We start from the raw sequence: 18,251 nt of genomic DNA, 5'->3' as shown, positions 1-18,251 counted from the left end.
TCGGAACGAAATTTCGTTTCCGCTAAACACTGGGATTTGCAACGAAAACGAAATGGTTAACCCTGGCACCAGCTCACAGAGGGGCCACTAATTAAGCCGGTACTTTTTTTTTGGCCGATTGGCCGTGCCGTGGGGTCGACGGTGCGCCCATCTTGGCGTACCCGGTGAGCATGGCGTACCGTGCAGCTGCGCAGCCGAGGCCGCCGCGGCCGTTGCAGGCGGGGAGGACAGGACGGCGGTCAGGTTCGGCGAAACGCCAAAGGAGCGTGACAGCAAGGTCGAGGCGGACACGGCGACGCGCGCTGGTGGCCATGGCGGAAGTCGACGGCTTTGTTGCGGTCGAGGACCACCACTGCGTGGTTCGCCGTGAGCGTGGCATGCTGGCCACGGGCTGCTGGACTTCACCCGGACCACTCGCAGGAGAGGGATTGGTTAGGGATTAGAGAGACACGAGCACATTTCTATAGATGAAAGCCCGTTCCCACAGCGCACAGGCAGGCGGTCCACGTCGGTAAAAATAATTTTCACCGTCAGATGGTAAATCAAGTGCCCGTATTCATTCCACCCGCAATGCAACTGTAGCGTATATATCTCTACTTCTGGAGCTTTCTTCTCGCCTCGCGAAGACAGCCTCGTCTCTGCTCGGATCCAGCCGTCTTCATCTCCACCCCCACGCGGCCACGCCTGTCGCGGCAGGCGATGCGCGGGGTGACGCGGCGGCGGCCGCGGACGTGCCAGGGTGCTGCGGGCTGCATGGCTCGCCGGTGCGCTCGTAGTCCCGCTCGCCCGCCGCCACCACTCCTCCTCGCCGCGTGCCGCCGCCGCCACCGCTCCTCCTCCCCCACCGCCGCCGTTCCTCCTCCCCGCCGCGGATCTGCGCCACCGTCGCCACCACCTCCTCCTCCTACTCCCCGCCGCCTCCACCTCCTCCTCCTCCACCACCTCCTCTCCTCCTGTGTCCCTTAGGATCGCGAGGCATGCAGCCCGTGATGGTGCGGCGGACTATGGCGTCACGGTTCGGCGAGAGGCCGCGTCGCCGGATAGCTAGCTCGACGTGCAGTGCCGGTGGAGCTCGGCCGGGCTGCAGCTGCCGGACGGGACCATCCTGGTGGAGCAGGTGGCCGCCGCCATCAGGATTGGATGATGCGTCAAGTTTGCCGGCAAGAACGAGGAAGAGAAGCATGAGTATTGGCGGCGGCGCGAGCTCCACCCCCCTGCGGCCAGAATTGCTCCTGAAGCCCGAGGACGCGCTGCTGCTGGGCCAGGTCCACCGCCTCGTCACGTCGCAAGGTGCGTGCCTGCCCTCCGCTCGTAGATCCCTCTTCGTCGTGGCCCAATTCCTCCGCTCCGGATGAGACGAGCTAATCCGTTCCCCATTCCCACCACTGATGCTGTCGCGTGCGCAGAGGTGACGAAGGCGATCCAGGCCTAGCGGCAGGACAAGGCGCGGCGGTGCAAGGAGGCGGCGCCCGACGACCGGCGGCCGCCGCCGCAGCCCGGGCCCGCCGTCGCCGCCGGCCAGGCGAGCGCTCGCGTGCGGCTCGCTCGCTCGCTCGTCCCCTGTCCGGCGTTCGCGTTCTGAGTGAACGAACTGCGAGTTCCGGCCTCCGATGATGAATCGCTGACTCGCCGCGGTGTTCGTGCAGGAATGTCAGCGGGCGGATAAGTCGGACCAGCAGCACCGCGGCGGCGGCGGGTCCCGTGGCGTCGGGGCGAGGGGGCGGCACTGGCGGCCGTCGCTGCAGAGTATCTCCGAGTCGGCGAGCTGACGCGGCGTGCGCCGAGGCCGGCTGCTACCCGGCCGCGGCGAGCGGCTGCGGAGCGACAGACCGAGCGCGACGGCATTTTCAACAAGAAGCGCTTGCATTTTCAACGAATGATGGTTACTCACTCGACGTCTTTGTTGTTGGTTGGCATGACGAGGTAACACTATCTTAAGTTCTTCTGATTTCCATTTGGCAATGACCTGCAACTGCAAGAGTCTTGTTTTGCTTTTTAATATATATACATAGCGTCAGTATATGTCTATCTTTCAAAGATACAGTCAGAGAGCACGAAACCTCAGAATGCTTCTTGTGAAGTTAAAATAATTAGATGGCAGGTTGATTATTTGTGCCCAACAGGAAATATTCTGTTTGCAATGTTCCTGGGTTTAATTACATTGACTTGGTGAATAAAAGATACTCAAACGACAGTTGCAGGAAGCCTAAAATTGAAACAGTGTATGAATGCAAGACACCTTGCTCATGCTGCCTGCTCTTTTATTCAAAGATCGTACCATGCCAGCTGCATCTTCATTATGAAGCCGAAGAAACAAGACACTCTCCAAGTTCATACAAGCAGTCTCCTTTCAGCTATGGCCTATGTTCCCATTTGTCCCCTCTGCAATGGAATCCGGAACTATCCTCTCCTAAAAGAAGCTACAAAGGTGTATTTCCTACTTTTTCTAAAATTTAACTTTAGCTGAGTAACTCAACCTGCTAATTTCCCCAGGATCAAGTGCAGATATTTGAACGATTGTTTTCCACTGACCTGTTTCTGACAACCAACGAAAAATGTTAAATGTTCTTCTCCAATGAATGCAAAGGTATGCATCCATAATATTCAGTTGTCACCATTTCATGTTCAAAGACACAAGAATGGAGAGCTTCTACAAAAGGAGTCGTCCATTCCTGACAATACTTCAGAGAGAGGCACTGCCTTCATACAAGTCTCACTGTTTTCAGGATGGAGAACCTGGTGCTTAAGCTCCTTTTCCTCGTCCTCCTATTACAACTCTCGCTGGTATGTGCTTTGCATAATTTTTTTCCATGCTAAACTTGCCACATTGTATGTTTTATAAACCCTTGCAATTTACGATTTGTGACAGCTGCTATCCTGACCATTCGGCGTCGCATGTCCAGCATCCGCCTTCACAATGCCCATTCAGGTATTTTTTAACTTTAAAGTGTTTGCTACCCTGCCACAGATAATTTGTATATTCCAACCATATAGGATATCCCGTATATTTTGCTAATTATGATTCCATTGTAACATCAGTCATTCTTATGCAGCCTCCGCCCCGAGATGAAAGCTTCGACTTCATCACGCGGATATAATCTGAACCTCAGGAGCCAGCATATTCCCTAATCTTTCATCGTGCGGCAACAACGATAACCAAAGTTGCCGGTATTTTGTGCCATCAGCAACGTCGGGCCTTTTCAAGTTAACGCGTACAAATTAAACTAATTACAAAGCTCCACCATCATATTGTTATGCAGACCCATTCTCATCTGATCATTGTAATATGATATTTCAAGACTTAATTCTTGTACTATAGTATAGCCATATCTGACTCTGTTTTATATCGGTACCTAAGTCCTTGATCGCTTCAGCCTGCGTAGCATTCCGTCAAATGAACGATGTCTGCTAAAACCGTTCTGCATCATCCAGCGCTTCAAATAATAAACATTATGCCTCCATCTTTACGTAAACTAATACCCAGATTGATGCCTACTTTGTTCCACAAAACAGATGGCCGTTTTGCAGGTCCCCGCGCGCAAGCGCGCGTCATGCACTAGTATGAGAAGATAAGACTGTGCACACGGGGATTTCTATTGCAAGCATGGCACCACGTGGCATGACACATTGGCGTCAGAAACTTGTGTGGCATGTTTGAGACCTTGGATGGAACACTTAACACGGTTTATGGATCAAAATTGGCAATTTGAGAGTTTAAAGAACGAGATGAATTCATGGGACAAGTTTAGGTATCTAGACTCCAATTTACTCTAAAATTTGCCATTGTGAAATGGGAAGAACAACCCATTCATACATACCTCATTCTTAGGAAATTAACCTTATTCGAAGTGATGACATAGCGTTTGCATATTCTTGAATCAAGTGATAGAAAATGTTAAATGATATCCATAATAGAAGGTTGCTGGGCTACGATGTTTAAGATAAGTGGGGCTAGTGGATCTTAAAAGTACTACCCTGAGCTTCCTCCACCCATACGAGAAGGCACCATTCATGTTAAGTTGAAAACATGATTGATAGGGACGCCCTCCACGATGTATTGCTAAAGTTGGATTTTAGGCATCACTTCTATCGATGCTCAAACACTGCGACATCCGATCCGATACCTAATAAAATTTTCCTTGCGGCAGCGCACGAATGTGCACCGGTGTCTGTTGAGAGGTTTTCAGGGAAGGAGAGAGGAGATGAGTTTGGAATTTTAAATTCTATTTGGGTCGAGAGTGATTCTGGGTCTAATTAGGTATAGGACGAGAGTGATGCTGCACACTGCGGCGTTACAAGCGAAATGTGCACATCGCCTATGACATGATGTTTCAAGCATCTAATTAAGCACATTGAGCACAATCCCCAACCTATTTGTACCATGTGTGTTTTTTTCCATACGACTCGTGCCCATGTTAACTTTATATCTGAGAAGAAATTTCTCTACAATCAAATGGTCTATTGCACTACTGTAGTATAATAAAACAATCATTGCTAAATCAACAGGTGTAGTATAAAAAAGAACATGCATCCCAAAAGCTTTCGACACCATGTTCCAAATTTCACCAAAATTTTGTATTTTTCACCGGCCAGCGAAAAATATAATTTTGGAAAAAAATTCAGGAAATTAGAACTATGTACTGAACATATAAGTTTTGTGAGTGCCAAATATTGAATTACGAATGCACGACCTCGGGATGCGACCGCGTCAAGCGACTCGCGGCTCCACGGAATTACGGGATGCCACTGCCGGTTCCCCCAGCGCCGCGTCGTCTAGCCCTGCATCCGCACCAGGCTTCCCTCCGCAGGCCGCAGCTGAGCACTCTGCCTCAATCCCCTCGACATTGACACTGCTGCTGCGGCGCATCAGCCGACGGCGCCCGCTGTTGTTTGATTGACCGCGCATTGCAGTAGCTCTCCCTTCTGCAGCCGCGAGCGCGACCTAGGTGCCTCGGCACTCCACTCCTCCTAGCTCGGTAGCTCCACACATTCTGGTATGAAATTTGTGGAACACTAAGTGTAGCTCGCTAATTTTTTTTACAGTGCTTGAACAATTCGACAATTGCAAATTAGTGTAGCACATACGAATTATAGATTCATGAATTTCTCGGTGAAATTTAGATTTTATTACCAATTTTTGTATGGATTATACCGACTTGCAGGTACAAAAAAAATGTGGTGGCATACATCTGTGAAAAATTCTAGATACGCGTGGAACCTATATTTTTGCCCTCATCAGCTGGTCTACAGTTGCATTCCTTCCTGCATTTGTGTTTTTTTTCGGAAGGCGCAGCAAGTACTCGAACCTGGGCCTCCCAGTTGGCATTCTTGGGAGCAAATGACGAACAAAAAATACGCTATTTCTCCAAAAAAAAAAGAACACACCGTTCTGATGGTCGAGTTGGTCTAACACGCCAGTTCCAGTTGGAATGATATGGCTAGCTGTAGAAATTTGACTATACTTGGTCGTCCTCGATTGTATATAGATACATTGGGCAATGGCAATATGCAACTAGGATTTGTTCTGCTGGATATTGCTCGGTTGTTAGCGGTGGGCTCCTCATGTGTTAGCCAACTGTCCTTTTGCTTTGCTTGCTTAAGATGGGGCCTTCCCTAAAACTTTTTTTAAAAAAAGCTCAAATCAACGGTGAACGATCCGATCTTTGACCTTGAATCGATCAACAACCAGTAACGTGAATTGATCAACGATCTACTTGTCTCCGCCGCCACGTCACATACACGCATCCCCTCCATTTTAGTAAGCGCATATACTCTTCTTGTCTGCGCTGTTCTGAGTGTATATCATTTGGCGTTTATTAGTCAATCTACTTGCCTCGGCGGGTACACGTATGCGTCGTGCATGCAGGGTTTTATTTATTTACAGCTCATTTGTAAGGGTTTTTAGCGGCTTCACTTCAACTGTTTTGCGCAAATCGAGACGTTGTAGTGTGAAACTATATATTTTGTAAGTCGAGGTAAATAATGTTCTAGAAGCCGTTTTGAAAGAAGTCCTTCCAAGCAGCCTCTTAGCATATGCATCATGTGTTCCTTCTGTCCGCTATTCAGATTTTTTTTTTTGCTTTTAGTTAATCTACTTGCATCGGCTGACTTGCTTGCTTGGTATCGGGGAGAAGAAACAGCACATGGAAGAGAGCAGGACTGGAAGAGAGAGCTACCGCCGGTGACCAGACCAGGCCAGCAACCCAAGAGCTGCCTGTTGCATGCGTGGCTGCAGCTCTCTCCGGCGACACAAGCTCTCGGTCTCGCTCACATGCCTGGATGCAAGTTGTATTTAAGTTTATTCCATCAATGACAGCAAAAGATGGAGACGCCGCGACGACTCCTAGTAGATGCGGATAAAATAATTGGAAGATAAGGTGCCATGAAACTTTCCTGACGAGGATCCCAAATCTTTTGGTCACACACGTTGAAAACTTTACCGAAATGTGGTTGCCGACGTGCAAGTCTATCTATTAAATTGTAAAAAGAAACTACCACATTCGCTGAGACGGTTTAGAAATTTCCACACACATGCACACACTATAAAAACTGAAAACTTTTAAAAACTTTTGTTATTTGAATCGGGTCCACTGTACTCCTCATGTTGGACCCACCTGTAAGGATGGAGGGAGGTAGGTAGGTGGGAGAGCAGATCTATAGAAATTATAGGTCGGAGGATATTTCTGCCCGAAACCAATTATTTATTTTCACCCATCGCAGCCATATACCCACCCGCAATATCCAAAATCATCGCTCGCACCATAGCACTGAGTCTTGTCTCAGGCGTAAATACCAAACTTCCAAACTTTGAACATATATCATGAATATTTTTATATGTATCGGAGAGGGGCATCCAAACTTCCAATGCCCATGTCAAAAAAAAAACTTCCAATAATGCCATGACGCACAAGGCCACGACAAGTCAACCACAACCTGCACGTGTAAATACTTGCCATGAGCCCATGACTGAGAGGAAAGACGACTAGACTCTGTTGATGTGCCAACACGACGGATGTGTCGTCTCTCGTCTACCTCCTTCCCTAATTATAATAACCATTGAATCTGTCATCTTTACTAATAATGATAGCAACAGAAGATGGAGACGCGACGAGACAAATAATTGATAGAGAAGGTGCTATGAAACTTCACTGACAATTAAAGTCCGAGAATTGGTCATGAAAAGGACTACACGTTGAAAACTTTAATTGCCTAAACGCGATTGCTGACATGCAAATCTATTACTCCCGGCAAACTATCCCTCACTCACTTCCTATTTTCTAAGCACTATGGAGGTAGAGCTTCACCTAGGAGTGGAGCTATTCTCTTATCTCCTCCTCCTTACATAGTCCTCCAAGGGTGATTTCTAAAGGGGTTATAGATGGAAACCTTGCGAACCGCCTTTGGGACAACGCGAGGGTTCTTCCCGCCTAAACTAAGCAAGACAAGAGGCTGTCCAGGTTCGGCCGAACCTAGGGTTAGGCCCCTTGATGCCGCCTCTCGCACCACCTTTCATCCGGGACACTGCCAGGTGGGTCCCCAAGTGGGTACAAGGTTATTGGTGGTAAGTTTAAACTTGTGGGCTTTTGAAGTCGAGTGACATCCTCTGATTGGTCGAAGGTGTATTTGTTAACCTTGTGGGTTGAATTGCTTTCGGATGTGGCCTCTCCAGTTTAAAGGCACATCGAATAAATGATTGGTGTTGAATGAATCAGCCTCCGCGTGTTGCACGCGCTCAGTAAGTCAATGTCCCGGAGGTAGGAGTACATGCATGTGCAGAGAGTAGAGGTTCGCAGGTGCGTGTTGCATATATGCGGGCTTCGTGCCTCCTTCTTAATCTATTCGATGGCATTATGAACCTCGCTTGGAAAACGATCGATCAATTTTTCTAGGTCAACTCAGCCTCTAAAAGGATTTCATTCACAACTCATCCAAGAGATGTATAAATACGGATGAATACGATATAATTAATTTTTTAAATTTTATAATTGGATCTTACAAAACCAGATCCTACAAATTTTATGAATATATTGTCAGGTTTTCATTATAGTTTTGGATAGGATGTTTACAGACCCTAGAAAATCACTGCGTGTCATTGAGCCTCCGTTTAGTAAAGATAAAGATTGGCCCAAGCAGTCACATGCATGTCACGTCATTTGTTCTTCTTTTTTTATCAGTAGTTAGTCAACAACTTGCATTGGGGTTGGGCTGCCACCGCATCCTTGCAAAAATATAAAATTGTAGTCGTTCAGCCAACCCTTCAATCCATTAATAGCGGCGAGCACCCACCGTCAGAGCGTGCGGGCTTCTTCTCCTAGCAAGAGTTGAGCCTTTTTTTCTCCGAAAAGGCGTGCCTTCCTCTGAAAGCTCAGCACTCCAGGTTTCTCTTCTACCTGGTAAGTAGCCTTGCTGTTCACATTTATTATCGTTTCTTGAATTCCTGTTGAGTGCTTTGCTTGTTCCGATCTGGGGCACCTGTATGGGTTGTTGCCGCACACGTACGAGAGCGTGAAGAAAATTTACCAGACCATATGGATGGATTCTCCAAATCATTGTGCCATTTGAGCTCCGATTTAGCTTGGGTTTTGTTGGCACCTGGCATGGCCGCGTTCTGAGCTCCTCCGATCCACCCACAGAGGCGGACTATGCATGTAGGGTGAACGGGGAGATGCATGGAAAACGGCAGGCGGCCGGAACACCATAGAAATGAAACTGCTGCAGCGGGACAGATGCACCAAGCAGTTCTTGTTGTGATTTTTGCAATCGATTCCATGTGCGCTATTTCATTCTCCATTGACTTTCTCAGCTCGTCTTTTAGATCGAGGAACTGTTGTGTAGTTCTCTTCCTCGTGCTCCCAAAGGCCAGTGTGGATTGCCTTTTGCATGGCAACCACATCAATGGCGCCGGACTATACTCCTGATGGAGCCCTGTGACCCAAACGAGGCAGGCCTAAATCCTAATCTTCTTGCTCTTGGTACTTTAGACCTAAAGATTACAAGTATAAATCCTAAGAACATCTCCAAGAGCTCTTGTATCTGTGAATAACTAAAATCCTAATATAGTTATTATGTAAAACGAAATAGCCAGCGAAAAAGGGATGAAATCCAACAACTTCTCCAAAATCCAAAAATGTATGGCTAGCGCTCAGCCCTAGGCAAAGATGCCTAGCGGCATCTCCTGGATAGAAAACGAGGATAGAAGACGAGGTAGATAGAGTTTCTGTTGTATGGGGTTTTTTTATCTTTCTTTAGCTAATTCACCCAAGATACAAGAGCTGTTGGAGATGCTCAAGTTGCTGGCTTGACAGCCTGCTGCTGTGCAGGAACAAATATTGGGAGAATTGGAGAAGATATTGGGCCGTGAGTAGTAGGGTAGGGCATAGTGATGGGCTTGTCTTTACTTCAGGCCAGGTATTTGGACAGCTTGTATTTTGTGCCATTTTTGTTTTTTTTGTGAAAACAATGTGCATGGTGTACGTACAATATATAAACAAAATCTTTTTGATAAAATTAATGAGATACGATATTCAACTGAATGCCCTTAAATTGAAGTGGGCCTGCCCCTGTTGCCATCCTACCGTATATAAGCGTATATGTACAATTAATTAGCGGTCATCATGCATAGTCCAACAACCAAGTTTAGTATAGTCAGCGAATGATGGGGTCAACACCGTCACCCGTTGCCGTGTAAACAACTTTTTCTTTCGGAGATTCATGTGATTTTGATCTGGGTCTCAACGTGATGTGCACTGGGAGCAATCTTCTCCTGATCTTGTGCTTGTGCTTTGTTTTGTTTGCTGCTAATTTTCCTGGCAGTGTCTTTAATTTCGATCTCAAAAGTTCGGCTGGACTCTATGCAGTCTTGCCGAAGACCAATCATAGCTTCCGAACTGGTTTGGAAATCGAGACTAAAGGATGTCCCCAACCGATGATTCAAAGCTGGTTTCCAACGACATACTAAAGCCATCCAAGATCTTTCTTCCACCACAAATAACCCGTTACTAATGCTAGCTTTGATACCGGATCTAATTCCCACTGGCGCACGCACACACAAGGCAATGCTATTCTACACCTAAACTTGGCAGAATAATTACTGAACAAATTTCTAGTAGTTCAGTAACCGGCAAGCTATTACTGAACAATGTTAAGTAACTTGGTAAAATTTAGTTCAGTATTTTGCCGATTATTTTTGCTAGTGATAGGAGGTGGATGCAGAATAGCATTGTCGTATATATACTACATGAAAATCAATTTTGATATATCGACACTGGTTGGTTACCGGCACTGATTTTTTTTCGCTTTTGCTTTTTTATACAACAAAAGATGATAATTATGCAACAAAAGCTGGTAATTATGCGGTTAAACTCAATTCACTGAATTAAATCTATCTTTTAACCGGTTCATGACCCTTTCATTCGGTTCAGTGTACCATCTCACTCGTTTTCTCTTTCTTGCACTGTCACACTTTTATTATGCATACTATGTAGCCTACTCGCAAAGTGTAAACTAATGCTTTTATTATGCAAACTAATGCTTTTATTATGCAACTCATTTAGTTTGCAATTTATTAGTTGTAAAATGCCTGTTTATACATTTTTATTATGCATGTAAACTTGTTTTTTATGCACATAATTTCATTTAGTCTGTGCAACGCATTAATTCTAGACTGCGTGTTACAAATACTATATGTAAGTAAAAATATTATGCACCCAAATTTATTTCGTATGCAATGTATTAGTTGTAAAATGCATGTTACCAAATGTCTTTTTATGCAGGCAAAAATGCTTAGTATGCAAGTTGTTTAATGTTCTTAAGCTTGACAAATTGGTTTTATATGCATAATAAACATTTTTCGCTGCATAATAAACAAATTTACATGCACCAGGAATGTAAACAAAGTTTGACCAGTCAAACCATCTGTATCAACGATGGGAGCTACAACAGTATCATTGTATCAGCTCCCATAAAATTATTGGTCCTGAGCAGCTATGGCCTACACATCATATCATAATTTTCTATTTAAATGCATATATAGTACACAAATTACCAGCAAATCAATTATGCAAGTGTCTCTCGAGGATCTGCCAGCTTAGTCTCTCAGAGGTGCTCATAGAGTAGGGTTGCGTGCGTGTATTCATAGGGATGAGTGTGCATGGATTTGAGCATATGTGTCTGTACTGTGTTTCGCAAAAAAAATCATGCAAGTCTCTTTGAGTATGAGAACATATTGAGAACCAGTTGATGTGCATGCCTTTTCTATTATAAATATAGCACTACACTTTATTGATTGTTAATAACTTTCAAAGAATACATTGTTACTTCTTTGTAAGCCCTCGTATTCAAGATCATACATTCATTTAATTTGTTTGCAAGCAGCCATGGGTTCAGGTCTCTTCAAGCCTTGTGTTCATCCGGACCTCCGTGATGTTTTCTCTAAGATGTCTTTCGGTGACAAGATTGGCTTTCTAGTATGTTTTAATTAATTTTTAAGTGTAATTTATATATCAAGTATTTATTTGATGTACATACATACATATTCCTTAAGAAAATCAGGTAGTGATTATATATTAATGTATGATCATAGAAATTATGTTATGTATGGAAATTAATATGTAATTCATGTGGTCATCTTTTTATTTTATAGCAAGGTAAGGGTGTTATAATTAGATAGGATGCATACATATATAGATGAGAACTTAATTAATTACATCTTGCATTTATGAAGTGTTATTTTTATACTAGAATAATTGATAATAATTAACATTTGTAAACGTTGCTTTATTAGATTATATATATATAAATATATTTAACAATTCTAATGCAACAAAAATATGATTATATTTTGAGCTAGCGATGCAGGATTTTAATTGCATGATCTATTTAATTAATATCTCAAAAAATACGGCAAATTAAGTTTGATGCACCATTTAATTAGGGCATTTTGTTATAGTTAAGTATATTTCCAAATGAGTATGCGTGTCAATATGTATTATTTTTTTCTGCTTATCAAGGTAATAAACAAATTATGTTTGTAAATATGGCCATTAGAAGCACGCATATATACTTAAGCTTGATCATGCTTGTGCACCACCTTATTATTAAGTATTCAAGTTATTTGAAGCTTTCCAATTGATATTCCTCATTACTTGAAGTATTTAATTTACATATGCATACCTAATTTAATTTCCAAAGTATTAATTCTTCTCAATTTTATGTAGTTCATTCATGCATTTGACAAGAGAAACCTATGGCATAAGATGCCTGTTCCGATCGGTTTACTCTACCTGAACACTCGCCGGACCCTACTTGAAAAATACAACCTTCTACCAGTTGGGAGTTCTCATGGTGCCCTGTTTGACCCCAAGGAGTTCTTGTACCGCACTGGAGATGGCAAGTACAACGACCCCCATAATGCTGAGGCTGGTAGCCAAAACACCTTTTTTGGGAGAAACATGAAGCCAGTTGATCAAAAGGATGAGGTACTTAATTATACACTATTTACAAAAATCTAGTAATTTTCTTACAAAATTCCAAATTTTTAAGTTTTAACAATACACGTTAATAACTTGACATAAATTAATTAAGCACTTATTTCCCTTTTATTTTGGTAATTCTTGTTGTATATATACACATGCCCTAGATGTGGTTATCTTCTTATCTGCTTATTTCAATTTGTATCCCTATTATTTTGTTCAATAAAAAATTAGATACAATATAGAATTTATTTAATGAAAAATAGACCTGAATTAGAGGGAAAGAAGCCAATTAAAGGAGTAAAGATCACCAAAAAAAGTGTTTGATTTTTATTTCTTATTTGAAATTTATTTTGACACTTTGACTTTAAGACTCTATAATAAAACTCTTTTTTGTTGAAACTGTTTGTTTGGTAGTTCATTTTGCAGGCTTCAAATAAATTGTGACACTCGACCCGATTTGGTTTTGGCCCAGTAGTGGCCCATGAGTGTTGTGTATATATATTTAATACGACCTTGCTAGTTGAGCAAGGGTGTGCCAATTTATAAGCCTATCCTTATGCTATAACACCTCCAGGTTGATCCTTTTACATGAAGCGAGGACAAATGTGTAATCAGGGAGCTATGTGTATGTGAACCCGCCCCTCGGCCTGGGCAGTGCGGCTTTGTAGGACAGGGTCTGACATAAGTAAATGAATGAATTAATGTTGAAAGTCAAAAAATAAAATGCGAGTTTTGTCATTATTTAAAATAAGAGCTAATGTTCTTGTTAGTTTAAACACAGAACCATTTTCTTTTTAATTTTATCATACTGTTAACACATAGAAATTTGAGGTACACTTTTAAATCATCAGATTATGCATAAAATAATTAACTGTTGTTTATTGATGCAGTTGATGAGCCCAGATCCATTTGTTGTGGTGACAAAGCTGTTATCTAGGAGAGAATACAAGGACACAGGGAAACAATTCAATATACTAGCAGCTGCATGGATACAGTTCATGGTTCATGACTGGATAGATCATATGGAGGATACCAAACAGGTGCATCCTTAATTTATTTCCTTAATTCGAGAGCCTTAGTTTGTTGAAGTCTTAAAAATAGGTCTTCATCTTCCATTCAGAATTTGAAATATATATTGTAGTTACATGTGGCAAATCAGGTGGGCGGTCGGATTCGGTTTTGGGTTCGACGGGTTGGGTCAGTTTGAACTTCTAGAATATCTCGGTTCGGGTCGGGTGATCAGGTTGGGTTGGGTGATGGACGGTTTGGGTCGGGCCAATTTCAAAATCAATTTTTTTTATCGTATGTTGATTTGAGTTGGATTGGATGCTATTTGATCTCGGATTGGGTCAGTTTTGGATCAGGTTGGGTCAGGTCAGGTTAATTTGTCTTTTTGGAAAATATCGAGTCGGATATGAGTCTACTCGAGCAGGTTTCTCGGGTCGGGTTCTGCCCACCGCTAATTGTGACTTGATATGTAATTCAATTTTCTTGTTTTCTTCCAGATTGAAATCACCGCTCCAAAAGAAGTGGCCAATGAGTGCCCACTCAAATCGTTCAAGTTCTACGCCACAAAAGAACTGCCTACGAATTCTGATGGAATAAAGACTGGTTACTACAATGTCCGCACAGCTTGGTGGTGAGCAATGCTTAAGATTTTCTCAAGTTAAGATCTTCATCGGAAATTTTTTTAAGCACAAAGAATGAACTTAAAAAAAATAGAGACGATCGATGAATCAATACATATTTTCCTATAACATGTCATAATTCTTTGCAATTTCTATGATTATATATACCAAGGGATGGGAGTGCAGTATATGGTGATAATGAGAAAAAGGCAAAAAAGATCAGGACTTATGTTGATGGAAAACTAGTGATCGGAGATGACGGTCTTCTTTTGCATGATGAGAATGGTGTGCCATTATCCGGCGATGTTCGCAACAATTGGGTTGGGGTTTCGATCTTACAAGCTCTTTTTGTTAAGGAACACAATGCAGCTTGTGATGTAATAAAGGTAAGAGAGGCATCACTGTTATCTATTTGTTTAGTTATTAGGAAGAATTTGTTGTTCTTGACCTCTTGCCACTGATAAAACTGTTATGTACCAAGACATTAATTTTTTTTATTTTTTGCTAAAAATATGAAGAAAAAATTACAAATTTTGTTTTAATCTCAGGAAGAACATCCCAACCTATCAGATGAAGAATTATATCGATATGCCAGATTGGTCACTTCTGCTGTCATTGCAAAGGTTCACACTATTGATTGGACCGTCGAGCTTCTCAAGACTAAAACCATGAGAGCTGCAATGCGCGCAAATTGGTGAGGATATATTTACCTCATTTTCTCATATTTGCCGAAAGAAAGAAAAAATAACCATTGATGCTCGAATAACTTTTCCAAGTGGAAATTTTATTTACATATGCAAATTCAAATTAATTAAATTAGTGAGAATATGTACAATTTACCTAATATTCTGATTCTTTTGTGAAGGTATGGATTATTGGGTAAGAAGATAAAAGATACATTTGGTCACATAGGAGGACCGGCATTAGGTGGGCTTGTGGGATTGAAGAAGCCGAACAACCATGGCGTACCTTATTCTTTGACTGAAGAGTTTACCAGTGTTTACAGAATGCACTCCCTCTTACCAAGCACTCTCAAGCTTCGGGATCCGAATGGGCAACCCGATGCAAATAATTCCCCACCATACCTGGAAGAGTGAGTACACAATTTATGTTTGGCATCCATTCCTCTCATTTTTTTAATGTAGAAGATGAAATGCAAACTAACAATTTCCATTAAATCAAACAGAAAAAGAGTGATATGGGTTATAAAGAAATGATGAAAAAAACAAAAAAAAAGTTAAGACATTCTTCTATTATATATCTACTCTTACATGTTGGATTACTGAACCTGACTTTAGACACTGAACTCGACACAAACAGCTAGATTTATTATGTTTTTAGCTTCTTAACTATACTATAAAAAGTAGGATGTATAATCTTTGTCACAATAAGTTTTCAACTCGGTTACATTGACATAAACACTGACACAATTTCTTTCTTGTGTCAAAATTTAGCATTGATATTGGAGAATTGGTTGGTCTCAAGGGGGAAGAAAAGCTATCAAAAATAGGGTTTGAAAAACAAACATTATCAATGGGATATCAAGCTTGTGGTGCACTTGAACTATGGAACTACCCAAGTTTCTTCCGGGACCTCATACCACAAAATTTGGATGGTACCAGTCGATCTGACAGAATCGACCTTGCTGCCCTAGAAGGTATGAAATTTAGACCCAATTTATACCACCACAAGTAGAGGATCATTATTTTGCACCATATCAAGTTGGTACAAGGGTCCACCAAGAATAATCCAATGTATAAAAATATTGAAAATAACTCATACTGGCAACAAATTAAGTAGTAGGACAAATATTGTGGCCTTAAACTACTATGTTAAAATTTATCACAACATACTTTTCAATTTTCAAGAATTCCCAAACTATTATTGTACTAACCAGATTGAACCATAGCACCACTCTCTAAGCAATCACAACTACCATTTATTTAAAAAACAAGGACATTGCTGCATACTATTATAAACAACAATGTTAAGCAAAAATTGTACTCTCCAAGTTAAATAAAGAGGATTACTGTGTCTAATGCCTTTGATAATGATTACACTGAGATTAACATAATTTTGTTTTCCTCTAAATTAAAGTATACCGAGACAGGGAGAGAAGTGTACCGAGGTACAATGAGTTCAGGAGGAGACTATTTCTGATTCCAATAAAAAGCTGGGAGGATCTGACAAGTGACAAGGATGCAATTGAAGCCATAAGAGCAATATATGGAGATGATGTAGAGAAATTGGACCTTCTTGTTGGTCTTATGGCAGAGAAAAAAATCAAGGGATTTGCCATAAGCGAAACAGCATTCAACATTTTCATTATAATGGCATCAAGGTAACATTTAGTTTTAACTGATATTGAATGCCAAACAAAGTACCAAATATGATTTAAACCCTTGCTAAAAATATATTAGGCAACAACTGAGAATGTGTCTTAAGCTAATTTTGATTGATTCAAAATTTACCCAAACTAAAGTTCAAAATGGTAAGAAAACATAACAATGTGACCATTGTGGTACTTTACCGGTAGATCCAGAATGTTACTAGAAAAAAGAAGTCAAATGTGGAGGTACTAATTTTTGATGATAACCACTCAATTAAGATACGAATATTAATTTTAACATCTCTGAAAACAGGAGGCTCGAATCAGATCGATTTTTTACAAGCGATTTCAATGAGAAAACATACACCAGGAAGGGGATGCAATGGGTCAAAACAACTGAAGGCCTACGAGATGTGATCAACCGGCACTACCCTGAAATCACTGCCAAGTGGATGAAGTCCTCTAGTGCTTTCTCTGTGTGGGATGCAGACTACTAGTGCAAAAATAAAAGGCCCCTGCCAGATTTACTGCATGCAATTTTTCAAGTTCTATGAAGTATTATTTGTTTACAGAATTGTGGTGTGTAATATATGTAATAGGATTCATTACATGGCACAAGTTGTATGCTTATTTGTTTACAATTTATTGTACATTATTATTTATTCACTGTAATTAAATATATCTGGGAAAATAATCAGGAGGAGACCATATAACATCTTCCTTAAATCTTCTCTTTGATTACATTTTCTTTTCTTTCTTTTGTGTTTTGTTTACAGTGTGTAATTATACATCTTCATATACCAATTAAATAAGTATTGGGCTTGATCATCATCTTTTTCTTTAAAATAATCAAATCGATCTCAAATGTATGCCTAAAAAATTGATGATATATTGTCTATTTGGCCCAACTATTGACAACCCCTAATTCTTCCTCTCTAACCAAAAAATAAGACACTAATAAACCATTAATCATACATTTTTTTTAATTTTGTATGCTATGTCTTCCTGTTATCTCAATGCACAAATGATTAAATACAAGTGATACTTCTAAGAGAGAACAATTCATGAAGATGATTTGACAAAATCACAAAATATTGATCTAACGCGAATTAGTGGTGAACAGTTCAAGTAATATGCTAATCCGAAAATAGAATTTCCTATGTTTTTATTTATTTCATTTTTTTTGTAGTAGGCGATTTCATTTGTTCTTATTAAAGAGTAAAAAACTTCTCTTGTTGAATTATTTTTTAGTATATTGTTGTCACTCCTTAGCCTATACGAATTACTCCACAAGCGCACAAAGACCGATGTAGCTTTCACCAGGGAGTATACCTGGAATATCGAATCCAAAGAATGATAAGCTTCGACTAGGTCTAGAACTAGTTCAACCAGACCCACCAGGGGAAGAGAGGTAAGTGGGTAGAGGGCCTAACGTCGGTTAGCCAACTTGTTACCCAGAAGACTTGCAACTAAACTATCTTGATCAGCTTCGGTGGCTGGAAGAGAAATGACTTCAGAAAGGGGTGAGAGGGGAGTCCAATGGCAACCTGCAACTATTGCTATGAAAACCTCCGAACGTGGTGGACTACAAGGGATGGACAGGGCTGTCACCACCTGCCGCCTACCACAACGGATACGTGGGGTGGAACACAACCCTATGTAACTAACTCAGTCTAGCCACCATGCCTACAACTATCGAGTTATGTACTCCTGCCTCCCTGGCAAGGCAAAGAGCACTCTCAAATAAGTAGAACTTACTACTTACACAGACTAGGGATCCCGCAGATCAATGACAGAAAGTAAACAAGTAACTGAAGTAAA

The 18,251-nt window shown here is 41.5% G+C and overlaps 1 protein-coding gene and 1 long non-coding RNA gene across 9 annotated transcripts; both read left to right on the top strand.

The window, feature by feature from the left end:
* The first annotated feature begins 821 nt into the window (after nucleotides 1–821).
* Nucleotides 822–3,357, top strand: LOC120643819. 4 transcript variants are annotated; one of them, XR_005663189.1, is made up of 8 exons: nucleotides 824–1,290; nucleotides 1,407–1,534; nucleotides 1,647–1,923; nucleotides 2,196–2,428; nucleotides 2,494–2,587; nucleotides 2,727–2,784; nucleotides 2,870–2,929; nucleotides 3,054–3,357. It is a non-coding gene; the product is annotated as an uncharacterized LOC120643819 (long non-coding RNA). The 4 variants fall into 4 exon arrangements; XR_005663191.1 differs by having other exon boundaries at nucleotides 822–1,290; nucleotides 1,407–1,923; nucleotides 2,272–2,428; XR_005663188.1 differs by having other exon boundaries at nucleotides 822–1,290; nucleotides 1,407–1,923.
* A 4,822-nt stretch (nucleotides 3,358–8,179) lies between these two features.
* Nucleotides 8,180–17,253, top strand: LOC120643818 (alpha-dioxygenase 1-like). 5 transcript variants are annotated; one of them, XM_039920289.1, is made up of 11 exons: nucleotides 8,180–8,393; nucleotides 11,374–11,465; nucleotides 12,216–12,476; nucleotides 13,364–13,513; nucleotides 13,979–14,112; nucleotides 14,274–14,487; nucleotides 14,650–14,795; nucleotides 14,967–15,194; nucleotides 15,556–15,758; nucleotides 16,199–16,442; nucleotides 16,744–17,253. In XM_039920289.1, the coding sequence occupies exons 2-11, from the start codon at nucleotides 11,376–11,378 to the stop codon at nucleotides 16,925–16,927; spliced, it is 1,854 nt and encodes a 617-aa protein (XP_039776223.1). In that variant the 5' UTR covers nucleotides 8,180–8,393; nucleotides 11,374–11,375; the 3' UTR covers nucleotides 16,928–17,253. The 5 variants fall into 5 exon arrangements, with proteins under 5 accessions (XP_039776223.1, XP_039776224.1, XP_039776227.1 ...); XM_039920290.1 differs by having other exon boundaries at nucleotides 8,203–8,377; XM_039920293.1 differs by having other exon boundaries at nucleotides 8,206–8,377; nucleotides 12,236–12,476.
* Nucleotides 17,254–18,251: the final 998 nt, after the last annotated feature.

The sequence above is a fragment of the Panicum virgatum genome, chromosome 8K, assembly GCF_016808335.1.
Source record: "Panicum virgatum strain AP13 chromosome 8K, P.virgatum_v5, whole genome shotgun sequence".
Taxonomy (NCBI): Eukaryota; Viridiplantae; Streptophyta; class Magnoliopsida; order Poales; family Poaceae; genus Panicum; species Panicum virgatum.
Note: the sequence above shows the minus strand (reverse complement) of the source record. Positions and strands in the feature narration are given on the sequence as shown.

Bases quoted from the DNA above. Each gene is read 5' to 3' on its own strand.
- LOC120643818 (XM_039920289.1), top strand. From the start codon at position 11,376: ATGGGTTCAGGTCTCTTCAAGCCTTGTGTTCATCCGGACCTCCGTGAT. The intron at 14,113-14,273 runs GTGAGCAATGCT...ATATATACCAAG, and splicing joins AATGTCCGCACAGCTTGGTG to GGATGGGAGTGCAGTATATG. The intron at 16,443-16,743 runs GTAACATTTAGT...CTCTGAAAACAG, and splicing joins TTCATTATAATGGCATCAAG to GAGGCTCGAATCAGATCGAT.